Source organism: Periplaneta americana, chromosome 3 (genome assembly GCF_040183065.1).
Source record: "Periplaneta americana isolate PAMFEO1 chromosome 3, P.americana_PAMFEO1_priV1, whole genome shotgun sequence".
Lineage (NCBI taxonomy): Eukaryota > Metazoa > Arthropoda > Insecta > Blattodea > Blattidae > Periplaneta > Periplaneta americana.
The window spans coordinates 156,901,432-156,916,784 of record NC_091119.1 but is presented as its reverse complement, the minus strand read 5'-3'; the positions used below and the strand labels follow the sequence as shown (position 1 = coordinate 156,916,784).

Here is a 15,353-nt window from a genome sequence, read left to right as displayed (position 1 = left end):
TATTATGCCGAACATATAGACTCTATTAACAATGTTCTCCTTGCATTGGACTCTGAAGATGCAGTCTCAATTGATACTGCGAAAACAGTTACCTGTGACATAAGTGTGAAGAATGACTTAGCTCACATTCAGCATACATTTTCATGCATCATAAAAACGCTCAAAAGTCTCCAAAATAGGCACCTTTCACTATCTGAAAGTTTTGAAATTATAAATAGTACTGTGGAACAACTGAATCGTGGTAGAGGTAAAGTTGCAGATGCAGTAAGAGCTAAGGTGGACACTGTACTTTCAAAAAACCCTGGATATGAAGAACTACAAAAGGTTGTTGCTGTGATGAGTGGTGAATCAACAGTGAAGATTAACTTGGACTTATCCCCAGCAGACATTGTGAAATTGAATTATGTACCAGTTACTTCTTGTGACGTCGAACGCTCTTTTAGTCAGTATAAATCTATCCTCAGAGACAATAGAAGAAGATTCACTTTTCAGCACTTGAAAGAAATGTTTGTAACCTATTGTTATGGTAACAGACAATAAAAATTGTGTTTTGTTGAAACTACATTGGAAGATAAGGTACGTCCATTATATTTTTTGTTTAGTTTGATTAAAATGTACCAATATTTAACGTACATAGTCATTTTTTTATAATTTTAAGTCCATATTTAATTCCATATTTTGGTAAAAATCCATATTTAATTCCATATTTTGGTAAAAATAACTACATATATATTTACATATTTCATATATTTTTAGTCCATATAAATCCGTTCCCTGGTCATCACTAACATACGTCTACTGCAGCAAAGAATGAAGAAGTTGTATGTTACATGTTATAACATTCTGCAATCGACTACAGAAATCGATTTTTTTTCGATAGCCAAAGAGACAGTAAAAGTGAGTGTACACAATATCCATAGAAAAATATCAGAAATATTGACGTTACCAAGTAATTAACAAATTAACTGAAACAAAAATCACAAACATGATTTTTAACAATAACGAATAAAGTTTTGGTGCACATTTCGTAGTTTTTTGGGATAGAGGGGTATATTTCGTGGTTACCGACATATTTCAATGATCCAACTTTCGCTTTATTTCGCGAGTTTGGCGAGTTTTTTTTTTTTTTTTTTTTTTTGCTTAAATATGATATATTAGGTATTCAGAAGGGCAAATCTAACAAAAGAAAGTAATTGTGAAAAAATTCGCGCGTATCGCTATCAACAAAAAATATGGTCCTTATTTAGGAGTAATAAAGATAAACAGAAAAAAACATAGGCTACTTTCAGTATAGTGCATTGGAAATCTGATGTTCAGATTAGTGGACACAAAATATGCAAAAGATTCTTAGAAATGTAAGAACGAATAAAGTTCCGCAGCTTTGCTGCGATATTTGTGAATAGCCTCAGCACGTTTTAAATCTGGGAGCTTAAGATTTTCATCTCATGCACTTGATGATTTTGTATTTTGGTGACAGACGCATTAAACTTAAGAGTAATATTGGACTGAAAGATGTAGTATAGGATCGGTTAAATGGCCAGAGATGAATTTCTGTGGTAATGACACTTTAAAATCCTTTAACACAAAATCAAACGACGCAATATCTATGATTACATAAAAAATAGAGATATGTGTCGAGTTATGATATATAAGATTCCGATATTTATATTTGCTTATTTTTATTATCAAGACGGTCCTTACTTTCTGAGCGATACCCATCTTTCTGGAAAATAAAATGTTAACAGTTTTATGGAAGGTACAGTGGGTAATTGGCACGCCAATTTACTTACGAGAGTCTCGCACTGGGTAGTGTTGGTTAGGTCTGTTAAAGGCTTGGTGTTGCGTCTGTTCCATTGTGTTCCACCGTCCTGCATTTCCTGAAACACAAAGTTAAACCATACTATGATGTTTTATTCAGATTTTTGATGCTGTAATAAACGCTATTTTAGTAAATTAAAAAATTCAAGTTATGATTTATTTAACGACACTCGCAACTGCAAAGGTTATATCAGCGTCGCCGGTGTGCCGGAATTTTGTCCCTCAGGAGTTCTTTTGCATGACAGTGAATCTACTGACATGAACCTGTCGCATTTAAACACACTTAAATGTCATCGACCTGTGCCGGGATCGAACCCGCAACCTCGAGCATACAAGGAAATCGCTATACCAAGTACCGATATACAGCGACATCATTTTATTTTTACTAACATTTTTAATATTAGTCTGGCTATACCTTTGGATAAACAATTGAGACCCGGAAACACAGTTGGCTAACCACCTTCCACAACCGGAGTTCGATGATACTGGCGTAAAATACAAACAAATCACTTTACTAGGTATAGGAAGGAAGAAAAGTAGTTCGTCTATTTACGTAAACTAGTAAATATCGCAATTTTGAGTTTGATAATTTTCACTAGGTTTTTGTTTAATCAAAATACAGTACAGTATTAACAATAAGTGCTTTTACTCACGAACTGAGTTATCCGTGCAAACGTATTCAATATGGAGTGTATATTATACTGTCTACAACACATTAGCATACAATATAGAGAATGAAGTTAAATTGAAAAATAATCGTAGTATGGATAGGCTATTTAAACACATTTTTGAAAATGGTGGCCTTTCATTTCGATACAGGCTTCAGTTCTTTTGTGCACATTATCGCACTATAAACTATTGCATCTAATTCCAGTTCTTCGTAATAGTAACTCATGTTGAAATAATTCTGTACATACTCTATAAAAGAGTACCTTATGTACTGTAAATTCAATCTTCACTTCTGTCCGATCCGCACAGATAAAATTACTCAGACATACTACCTACTGTCCGTCCAAGTGGTTATGTCGCAGGATCGTAGAAAAAGGGGAAATCACGTGACGGTTAATTACTTAACGAGGCCCTTTTATTTCAGTTATTTTAAACAGTTGTATAATTTTACGTAGACGTCCAATTCTTGACAGAAATCAATGTTTTCAGAAAAGAGCTAAGACAGCCCAGCCACTAGCTTTACATAGAGACTAACAGAAGCAGGTGAGGAAATCGGAATGCGACGTAGGAAAATGGACGACAGTACCTATGCGAAAATATGATTCAATATTGAAAGCTATTTCGTCACTGGAAAACGCGAACATATTTCTGGAACGTACCATACTCACTAACTCAGTTATGTTTACTATATGCGACCTTAGTTATGTGTGAAGGACAGTTGGGTCTTCATTAGTAGAAGGGGTGGGAGTGAAGTACATTCAAAAACTCAGGTACAATAACAATTGAAGTAAAAATAAAATGATGTCCCTGTATTTTAGTAATGTTCAGTACCTCACTACATGCCTTCCGGTATTATTTCCCAATCCGGCATTCCGAAAATTCGTATTTCCGAAGGGCATTATTTCAGTATGGTTTTCAGTCCGTAAGCAGGATTTCCGAATCCACATTTCCTACGTTTTTTATTTCCGAATGCGGTATTTCCGAAAAGCCATATTTCCAGCTTTTCCAATAATAACACAACGTAGCCCAGCTTAGGCTTACTTTATATAACATGGATAACACCACCGTTACGTTGCCAGGTTGGCGTTTTAGTCCTCAGATCTGCATTCGTAAACATTCCAGCAGCGTCACGCGACTAGAGCAGTTACTGTAGGCACAATATTAAGTGCACTACGCCACTTAAATTTATTTTAAGTGGACACGAGTCTGGTAAATTTTTGGACTACTTTTGGACTTCCATTTTTATAAATTGGAGACATTGATGACTCTTTCACAGATGATTTGACTGCTACCAAATCTGAAGGAGAGAGAATAGATTGCTTTTGCGATTACATATTCGAGAACAATATTTCTCCTGGGGCCTTATCTTCCATCTATCAGATAATAAATACAAAATATAAATATTAGCTTAATAGAAAATTATACTAATTAATTGCATCAAAGTCCAAGAGAGGATCAACAGGATTAAAATAGAGGATTGAGGACCGCTTATAATTCAAAGACAGGGTGTTTCAAAAGTGATGGTAAATAATTCTTCGGTGAGCGGGCAAAAGGGCTTAAGTCATTATTTTTGTGAAATAAGATTTCCGTCATTAAATCCGTTTCCTAAAAGAGATCCTAAAACCAGTGACGTCAAAAAATGAAGAAAATCATGAAATAGCCGAAACATGTTTTCAAAATTAAACAAATGTATTATTTTATTTTATTTAAATATTTCCATAGACATTTTAATAATTTTGAAAGGTATATACATAAATACAGAACCAAAAATATGAATTCTCTGCGTTTGTGTGAACCAAAATGTAAAACCAATGCAGCTTTTTATCACAGCATGAGTCAAGGTCCCAGATTATTAAACAAATTTTATTCCAATAATATTTCAACCACGAATCCTCTCCAAATTAATAAAAAAATAAATAAATAAAATTGTATTGGATTTATAGTTTGGGTTTAAACATATTAAACAGTATTTAATCTGTATTCACTCTCAATTTTAATTTTATTTTTGTCTGTATTGGAATCCCCTCCTGAGCACGAGTCTTACTCATTCAGGAGTGGGCTAGTTCATCTTTCATTTTATTTATTAATTTGTATTCATTTCAAACTTACTAGCAATAAAAAATAAATAAATAAATGTCACTTTTTGGATTTACAGCAGTTGTTTAAATTTTTGAAAATTTCTTTTGTAAATTTTACATAAAGTGACAACCTCCTGAGTCCTGAGACATTTCTTGTTTTATTTTTAAAGTTCAATATAATTCTACACTTAAAAAAGTAATTGACATGAGGAAAAATGCTGAAAAAATTCTGCAGGTTACAATTAGGGCACAAATGCAGGCACACTACACTACACCTCGGGTCTCTGCATATAAATCTTATATCATAATCATATATGAAGTATAGTACAGTATACTGTTCTCTCAGGACTCAGGAGGTTAAACCATTTTGCTCGCCCACCAGAGAATTTACGGATGAAGAGTACAAACTAACACAGCAAAAAAACTCCAATATACATTGTTCTGCAAATTAACCGTTGCCTAGATATCACTACAGATGACAAAGTTATTTTTGTGCGAGTTCGTGCGTATTTCCTTGGTTTCCGCACAAAATCAATCCGCGGAAAATGTAAAATTCCAGATTCAGTATTCCCAACCTAACACACATAACAATTTCCCTCTTCTTACCGCTTAAGTGACACATTGATTTTACTGCTTTAGACTTTTAACATATTATTTTTAGAGACGTTCAATATAGTAATAATTATAAATTGGAAACTTACCACTGCAATTTCACCTAAATTGCACTGTTAATTATTGTTTTTAAATATTTGCAAAAATTAAGTATACTCTACAACTCCACTAAAGTTACTGCATTCGTGATGCAAGTAACATTAAGGAAGCCGTGAAAAAATCAACAAGATTGCAGATGCCGATGTTATTACTGCAATATGTTATATAAATAATATTGTTAAAATATTAAAAATGAAAAATAAATCATTACATAACCTTACCGTTTGTTTTAAGTTCGCATTTATAGACTGGGGGGGGGGGAAGACAGACGTATATCACGGCCTGCTGGAGTATAGTAAACATAAAAAACATTTTAAAGCAACAATGTTGAAGATAGATATTTTTGTTTTGCAAATTTGCCGTCATTGAACAGAAACCAAGATGGAGATTTCATTGCAACTAATTAGAAATTCCTCTTTCAGGTATGTAATAAACGATCTTCGCACAATAGTAATATGCGTTACAAGAGCGGTATGTTGACGTTTTCATGTTCGAGGAAAAGATTGAAAAAGCGAAACGTAGTTGAGCTTTTTTAATTTCCGAGAACATGAAAACAAACATACCGCTCGTGTATCGTACATTATTTTGTGCGAAGATAGTTTATTACATACCTGAAAGACGAATTTCTAATTAGTTGCAATGAAATCTCCATGTTGGTTTCTGTTTAATGACGCCAACTTCGGAACACCAAAATATCTTTCTTCAACATTGTTGCTGTAAAATGTTTTCTGTGTTTGCTATACTCCAGTAGGCCGTGATATACGTCTGTCTTTTTTTCCCCCCAGTCTATAAATGTGAACTTAAAACAAACGGTAAGGTTATGTAATGATTTATTTTTCATTTTAATATTTTAACAATATTATTTATATAACATATTGCAGTAATAACATCGGCATCTGGAATCTTGTTGATTTTTCACGGCTTCCTTAATGTTACTTGTATCAGGAATGCAATAAGTTTCGTGGAGTAGTAGACTTTACTTAATTTTTGCAAATATTTAAAAACAATAATTAACAGTGCAATTTAGGTGAAATTGCAGTGGTAAGTTTCCAATTTATATTTATTATTATGTTAAACGTCTCTAAAAATAATATGTTAAAAGCCTAAAGCAGTAAAATGAATGTCGCGCTTAAGCGGTAAGAAGAGGGAAATTGTTATGTGTGTTACGTTGGGAATACTGAATGTGGTATTTCACACTTACCGCGTATTGGTTCTGTGCGGAAAACAAGCAAATACGCACGATCTCGCACAAAATAATGTACGATACACGAGCGGTATGTTTTCTTTCACTTCTCGGAAATTAAGAAAGCTCAACTACGTTTCGCTTTTTCAAACTTTTCCTCGAACATGAAAACTTCAACATACCGCTCTTGTAACGCATATTACTATTGTCAGCAGTGCTGAAAACAAATATTTTCTGAAAAAAGTCCAAAGTAACGTGGCATTCCATTACCAGTTCACACATTGTAAGAGAAAACGACTACATCTTTCAACACTAAGGCAAATATTTCTGATACAAGCTACGCCGAGGTCCGAAGACAGTGTTTCTGCCAGACTATGGCTCCTGCAAATATACTTTGCAATGAACTTTGTAATGCTAATTTTAGTATTTCTCGAAAAGTGTTGTAGCCACAGAATTCCCCAAGAATGAATTCTAAGAAAAACATAGATAAATGCTACCAACCAGCGCTGCTGGATATTCAAGACAACACACATTATGTCATAGTAGATTTACAGTGATTTACGAGATAACAAACACTGGCGGTCGACTTGTTGCAAACTTTCTATTTGACATGTTGAAGAGAAACCCTGGACTCCATATCTAATGATCTGTAAGCTCTAGAATGAAATAAATCGCCCTAGCGTAGAAACACTGTTGACGATTCCCTAAAATTTTTATGGCCATGGAAAAGCAATGAAGATAATTGAGTGTTGTTTATTCTTTCGTGTGCTACACCCTACGTCGTCTGATCTCTCTTCTTTAAAAGTGTTTCTTCTCACATCTGATTCATTTTACATCCAGGAGTTGAAATTATTAGGGAAGCGTTTCCTGAAGTGGGCGCAGTGATATCGAATAAGCCTACGAAATTATTATTTATAATTAGAGCTTTCCCTCTATAGGAGGAGGCCTTTGCCCTTAACGGGACATTTTTAGGCTAATCATTTCATCATTTCATTTCATTTCAATTAGCCTCTGTAAATGTTAACGTTTACAAAGAAAAAAGTTTCATTTTTCCCTTTACCACTCAATTAATTTTTATTCGATGGGGAATTGGATTAATGACACTCACCTTTATGCAGAACATCTCTTGGATAAAAGAAAGTTATCGATTGTTTAACTCGAGTGATTCCGTAACAATCCAACACGCTCTGGTTTCTGTTAGTTCAGAAACAGTGCAGAGATATCTAGGTTCAATCGGACCGTGGCTAACGAATTGGACGGAGTTACGCAATAATAGACCAACCGACAGTTTGAAGAAAAAAAACGAGATATTTGCACAGATCTGTTGATGGCAGGCCAATTTAACTCGGAAAAAATGCTATATCTGAATTTTGCTGCTATTTATAATTAATTCGTTTATTGCATAAAATTCTTTTATTTATTTTGCTTTGAAATATTAATTCAACTGCTGGTCTCTTATTAAAAATCGGTTAGCCTTTTTTGGTATTATTTGTGCTATTTTTTGTATGAATATTATAATACTTCCTGCATAAAATGTTTTTATAAAAAAACATTTATTTCAATGGCCAATATCCTGAAACAGGTTTTTGGCGCTTGAGCTCTTATTGCGTAACTCCATCCAATTGAAACACATTTCAGTGTCTTACTGCTGGCCAATGAACCGTATGTTTTACCTTACCTCAAAAGAAACTGAATTTTCTCCAGAACTGTAGCAGATAGATAAACACAATTTTCAACAATCAACAGATGCTAATTAGTTGATTGACCCTCACAATAAGTAACTAAGATTAGGGTAAACTAGGGTCTGTTGGACAGTCGGGCTACTTCCGTCATTGACTTCTAGCAGAATGTGGTGTCCACAAGTGGCGAGGTAACACGTTAAAGTACAGAGTGTCCAACATGCCCGACTGTCCAACAGACCCTAGTTTACCCTATTTTCTTTCAGTTGACAATAATTAAAAACTGGAGCGTTTTTTTTTCTTTTTCCCGTCTGATATCATTTTCTCAGTAAATTGTCAACTTTTTTTAAGTTGGTTATTTAACGACACTGTATCAACTACTAGGTTATTTGGCATCCACTGGATTGGTGATAGCGAGGTGAGACCGACGATTCGCCTTAGATTACCTGACATTCGTCTTACTGTCGGAGAAAACCTCAGAAAAAACCCAACCAGGTAATCAGTCCAAGCGGGAATCGAACCCGCACCCGAGCGCAAATCCGGGTAGACAGGCAAGCGTCTTAGCCAACTGAGCTACGCCGGTGGCTTGTCAGAATTTGATGAAATTTTTATACAATTTTTGTTTAGTACTGGGTTACTGCAAAAGTTTGTAGAGTTTATTCGCTATGGCAAAAGTTTTTGAGACGAAGAGAAGACAAAAATTAGCCAGCAATATATTCTCCTACTCGTACATTATCTATGACTCTCTGTCAACGCTAAGGTAGTTTCTCGATTATGCGTCTGAAGAAATCTGCTGGTTTGGGTTAAAAAATTCGCCAAGCCTAGTTTGTAAAGCATCTTCGTTATCGAAGGAGTTCCCTTGAAGACTGTTGGTTACAGAACAGAAATGGTAGGAATCTGAGGGCGCAAAATCGGGAGAATATAGGAGATGTGGAATCACCTCCCAACCAAGCTCCTGAATAGCTGCTTTCATCATTTAGTGGAGTGCGTTATCGTGTTGCAGCAGCACTTGATGCAGTTTTACCGGTCGTTTTTCTTCAATTGCGGCCGCAAGGCGTCTGAGTTGTTGGCAATAAATGTCAGCAGCTATGATTACATTCCTGGAAGGCAATTTGTGGTACACTACACCTTGTTTATCCTACTGGACGCATATCATCATCTTCTGTGGATGGACATTAACTTTTGTACACGGTGCTGTGTGTTAAAACAACAGAACCATTTTCTTTCGCTCCTTTCTCCGATGGCATTCTCGCCGTACACGGCACAAATATTTCGAGCCGCCTCTGCTGCCTTTGCTTCTCTATTAAACTCACACAGAAGAATATGTCGGAAGTGTTCTTTGTTTTTCCACTTGACACTCCATCTTCTTTAGCCAGGAAAATAGCACAAACTTTCTTAAAATTCGCAAAATTCAAGGCGTAATTACAAGCACAACACTGCAAATAACAAATGACAAACGATAAACAATCTCCTAACAACGCAGTGTTGTGATGACGAACAAAAACGCTATGGAATTATGCATCAACCTAGTAGCACAGTCTAATATCATATAGTCACGAAGCTTGAGGTGATTTTTTGCATTTCTCGCGATACAGCGTTCCAGGCGGTTAGCAACTGAGAGTACTGGGAACAATAAGCTGTGCCGGTACTATTTCGCATTGTCTGTGATGAGGAGATAGTAGCGATCCTAATGGCTAGCAACTAAAGTTCAACTGTCATTGGATGCATATTCCCTACGTATTGAGCTTCGTGACTGTATGTACTAGACCAGCGTTTCTCAAACTTTTTTGAAGTGGGGACCACTTTTTTAAGTCAGAATAGTTTCACGGATCACCTTACTCTTGTTTTCTTCGAAAGCAAATTATCATTTTTGTAGCATATTTTAATACCAGTAGGGTAAACTTATATTTTTAAATTAGAATTAATTAATTATAATACTGTTGTAATTATATTTTTTGTAGCCAATTACAAGTAACTTATAACAAATTCTGTGCATTGCTGATTCATCGCTTGCCTGTTATCAGTTAGTTGTTTGAAATCCTTCTTATGTGTTACACGCAGTAGTTGTCCATGTCTCTGTTAAATAGTGTCCATTATAAATAATGGAAAACTGACTTCGATCCGGATCTTTGAAAAGAAAGGAACATGATGATACGCTTCATTTAGGCAGTGCTAATGGTTCAGAAGCTGTATGTGAAGAAATATATTAATTATAGTGCTATTAAAGAAATATCTAGTTCTAGCGGTAGCTATTCAAAGAAAAAAAAAAACTTTCGTAAATATGACAAGAGTTATTTGATACTTGGATTTACTTGGTATGGCAATGAGAGTGAACCAAAACCTTGCTGCGTTGTTTGTTACGAAGTGCTTTCAAACGAGTGTATGAAACCCTCGAAATTGAAACGGCACTTAGAGACGAAACACGCAAGTGTAAAAAGTAAACCTTCAAATTTTAAAAGGCGGAGTCTAAAATTTCTTATATCATCATCTGGAAAAACAAATAAAAAATTAATGCAGAAACATCGATTTTCAACAAGTAAGGATGCAATTTGGCAGGTTCTATTATTGGTGTACGACGTACAGTACGTGCCTATTTCAATGTGCAGACTGGGTGTCGGCAAAACTATTAAATACATTAAAAGGTTCGGTACTTTGGTCCTCTGTTATGAATTCGGGTGGTCCCTGGCTGGGTAAACAGGCTCGACGCCAGATATGCAGGGAAAAGATGGCTAGAAACGCCACGTTCATAGTGCTTTAAATCCCTCTTTTGTTGCTGAGAGTAGAGTGGTAAGTGGGTAGACAGGTAGGGTGAGAAATTTAATAAAATATTAGTATTGGGAGAAAAAGTGAAAGGCGATTACCATGTATCATTTCCAAACTCTGAGATTTTTAGCTATAGCGTGATACGCAATTCGTTTGAATTTTATTTTTTCCGCCGTATTTTTTGAAGGACCACAAGGGCAGAACTCGAGGACCATAGATGGTCCGCGGACCATAGTTTGAGAAACGCTGTACTAGACTGTGCTAGTAGTTTGATATTGGAAGTTTTTTTTGTATATATATATATATATATAACATTTTAATTATCTCCTGATAATGTATTAATACTCTCTGATTGAGGTTCTGACTGATATGTACATCTATAATCAGGCAATACATCTCACTTGACGATATCTGTCAGAAGAAGAACAATATTGTTTGTATACACTTAAAATCTGATTAGTGTAATAATATGTTAGCGATATATGCAGATAAAGGGAAAAGGAACTGACCGCTCTATCCATTGTCTACTGGCTTGGTTGCCTTACGAGTGATGCCTTATTGGTGTCAACTTATGACGTTCAAAACAATAGTTTGACACTTGAGGTGAAAACTTTTTTGACATAATATTTTAATTACCTACTTTTAATGTATTAATTAATATCATAATTTTGATTGTGCTAATTAATGCATTAAAAACAACATTCTTTCAAAAAAGCTTTCATCGCGAATGTCAGACTATTAATAAAGAATATATATAAAAGTTTTCATTAATTTCTGGCAACCAGTTTCTGAAAAAATGGTACCACACGAAAAAACAAAACAACAAATGCAGAAAGTTTCACTCCAATATTTCATGATTATTATGCCCAACTAAAAGAAAATTATCTTAGTTACTTATTGTGAGTATCAATCAAATCAACTCAGTAAGGTCTGTATAATGATTGGTGAATATTTTGTTTGTATATCTGCTATAGTACTTGACAAAATTCAATTTATTTTCGGGTGAGGTAATGCATACAGAACAGCTGGCAATCTCTACCGTGTGCCCTGAAAGAACGAGAGAAATGAGGTGTACTGAATATTTTAATATGTTGGACAATGTACAAAATCAACTTAAATCTATCCCTATAAAATATCGTAAGAGTGAAGGATTGCGTATTTGCCTGGAAAACAACACAGTTTATGGCACCGTCAGAGCTGTAAATAAATATACAGGGTGATTCACGAGGATTTACCGTCACTTACGGAGCTTATTTCCGAAGACATCCTGAGTAAAAAATTCATATACACATTTGTCCTAATCTCAATATTTTCAGAGTTACATTAATTTGAAGTTGTTAGTAAAATACCTTTTTCTTTAGTTTCACGGGTAAAAAAATATTACAAATAGAGAATGAACTATTCCGAAGTGTCATTTCTTTAATTGGCTAATGTTCTGAAGCTAAAAATATGTTGTTAATTGCTTTGTACAGATTTTGTTTTTCAATTTTTAACTAAAAATTACATCATTCTTACGCGCTTATCACAACAATTGTTACAAATCATAAGACTTCAGGAACTTGATTCTTTACAGTTCAATTATCCTATGCATTCTAATGTACAGTCTTAAAGAACTTACAAGAGTGGCGTGATTTTTAACAATTGTTATAATAAATGCGTAAGAAAATGTAATTTTGTAGTTAAAAATCGGAAAAAAAAAATTGTACGAAGCAACTATGGAATTCACAACAATTTTTAGCTTCAGAATATTAGCTAATTAAGGAAATGATATTTCTGAATAGTTCATTCTTTATATGTAATATTTTTTTACCCTTAAAACTGAAGAATAATGATATTTTACAAACAACTTCAAATTAGCGTAATTCTGAAAATATTGAGATTAGAACAAATGCTTAATGTACATGACATTTTTTGCTCAGAATGTCTTCAGAAATAATTTCCGTTAGGGACGGTAAATCCTCGTGAATCGCCATAATCGACGAAGAAGCACTGCTTGACAGGGAGAGATGCATCAGTAGATAAAACAACAGGAACTCTTTTCCGTCGAGAACAGCTGTTACGTGAGCACTGACCGATAACATTACCGGTTCATCTATCCTGGGAATTCTCTGTATTATTATCGTACCGCATCCTCCTGAGTCCTGAGACACTTGTTGTTTTATTTTTGAAGTTCAATATAACTCTACACTTCAAAAAGTCACTGACATGAGGAAAAATGCTGAAAAAATTCTGCAGGTTACAGTTAGGGTACAAATGTACTGTACTTCGGGTCTCTGCACATATATGAGTCATTCTCGAGTTTTGCAGCAATTGTATCCATGGCAAATATCACTACTATGTTGTTACTTTAGTGTTGTAATGAGTAGTATTAACACTGAGAGAATAAGGTACCTTAATTAGGGGATAGTATTCTTTTTGTATTTATTTGTTATTGCAATTTTAATAAGGAATTGAATTGAATTGTTTATATATATATATATATATATATATATATATATATATATATATGTCTCACTGTGTTTTTTTCTTTCATATCTTACATTTATTTTATTATTATTATTATTATTATTATTATTATTATTATTATTATTATTATTATTATTATTATTATTATTATTTATATGATATTCTTATTAAATTTGGTATTCATAAGAAACTAGTTCGATTAATTAAAATGTCTCTCAGTGAAACGTACAGCAGAGTTCGTACAGGTTAGTTTCTGTCAGATGCGTTTCCAATTCACTGTGGGCTAAAGGAAGGAGGTGCACTATCACCTTTACTTTTTAATTTTGCTCTAGAGTATGCAATTAGGAAAGTCCAGGATAACAGAGAGGGTTTGGAATTGAACGGGTTACATCAGCTTCTTGTCTATGCGGATGACGTGAATATGTTAGGAGAAAATCCACAAACGATTAGGGAAAATACGGGAATTTTACTTGAACCAAGTAACGAGATAGGTTTGGAAGTAAATCCCGAAAAGACAAAGTATATGATTATGTCTCGTGACCAGAATATTGTACCGAAATGAAAATATAAAAATTAGAAATTTATCCTTTGAAGAGGTGGAAAAATTCAAATACCTGGGAGCAACAGTAACAAATATAAATAATACTCGTGAGGAAATTAAACATAGAATAAATATGGGAAATGCGTGTTATTATTCAGTTGAGAAGCTTTTATCATCCAGTCTGCTGTCGAATAATCTGAAAGTTAGAATTTATAAAACAGTTATATTACCGGTTGTTCTTTATGGTTGTGAAACTTGGACTCTCACTTTGAGAGAGGAACATAGGTTCAGGGTGTTTGAGAATAAGGTGCTTAGGAAAATATTTGGGGCTAAAAGGGATGAAGTTACAGGAGAATGGAGAAAGTTACACAACACAGAACTGCAAGCATTGTATTCTTCACCTGGCATAATTGGGAACGTTAAACCCAGACGTTTGAGATGGGCAGGGCATGTAGCACGTATGGGTGAATCCAGAAATGCATATAGAGTGTTAGTTGGGAGGCCGGAGGGAAAAAGGCCTTTGGGGAGGCCGAGACGTAGATTGCTCAGGATAGGGACCAATGGCGGGCTTATGTGAGGGCGGCAATGAACCTCCGAGTTCCTTAAAAGCTGTAATTAAGTAAGTATATTTAAGACGTGCAGGAAAAAAAAACATAGTAACTAAAACTACAGAGGAAAACATGTTAATTTTTAAGTCTTGTTTTCCTCTACTACTAGCTAGCAATCTTCGAGTGAACTTGTAATACAACATGTCATTTGAGGAGCTTGCCCGTGTTCGAATGGTTAGCCTCTTTGCCCTTCACTGTGGCAACCCTGTTTCGATCCCCGTCTAACTCATGAAGGAATTTATGGTGGACAATTAGGCGATAGGAAATTTTCTCGGAGTCACCCATTTCCCCTCACCATTACTATCATCCCACCAATACTCCATATTCAACATCATTTTGAGAAGTTCCGAGTCAAGCCTCCAGAACAAATAAAAAGTGGCTGAAAGTTGTACAAATTGTATTTAATAAATATTATTATTATTACTATTATTATTTGAGGTTATGTCTATTATTTTATTTTATTTTTATATTGAAATTTCCAAGTTAAAAATATTTACTCTGAGAAATTAATATAAATTGCATTATCATATTATTACTACGCAATGAAAAACAGTTCAGTTTAGACCACAGGTCTTGTGTGTGAATGCTCCTGTACTTCAGAATAGAGCAACTCTCTTAGTATGAGATTCATTAAACACGAGCATATATGCCACAGAGCACTTATTATTACCTGTGCTCCCGACGTAAGGGAACGGTGAAGTTGGTTGGCCTCCATGGTCGCCTGACCGCAATTCCATTGGTTTCTTCCTTTGGGGCTGTGTAAACACATGGTGATATGGCCACCGCATGCAGTTCTCCGAACCTTTATGTGGAAATTAAAATTAATCCGTAAGTAAC

General features: G+C 34.7%; 1 protein-coding gene across 4 annotated transcripts in view; it reads right to left on the bottom strand.

The window, feature by feature from the left end:
- LOC138696751 (ETS homologous factor-like) overlaps positions 1–15,353 on the bottom strand; it is a 293,387-nt gene that overhangs the window by 135,822 nt on the left and 142,212 nt on the right. For 3 of the 4 annotated variants that reach the window (XM_069822117.1, XM_069822116.1, XM_069822118.1), the window contains exons 2-3: positions 15,187–15,318; positions 1,791–1,877 (exon numbers count right to left, since the gene is read on the bottom strand). In XM_069822117.1, coding sequence (XP_069678218.1) covers positions 1,791–1,877; positions 15,187–15,318 — 219 coding nt within the window. The remainder of the gene's footprint in view (positions 1–1,790; positions 1,878–15,186; positions 15,319–15,353) is intronic. The other variant, XM_069822119.1, reaches the window with a different exon arrangement.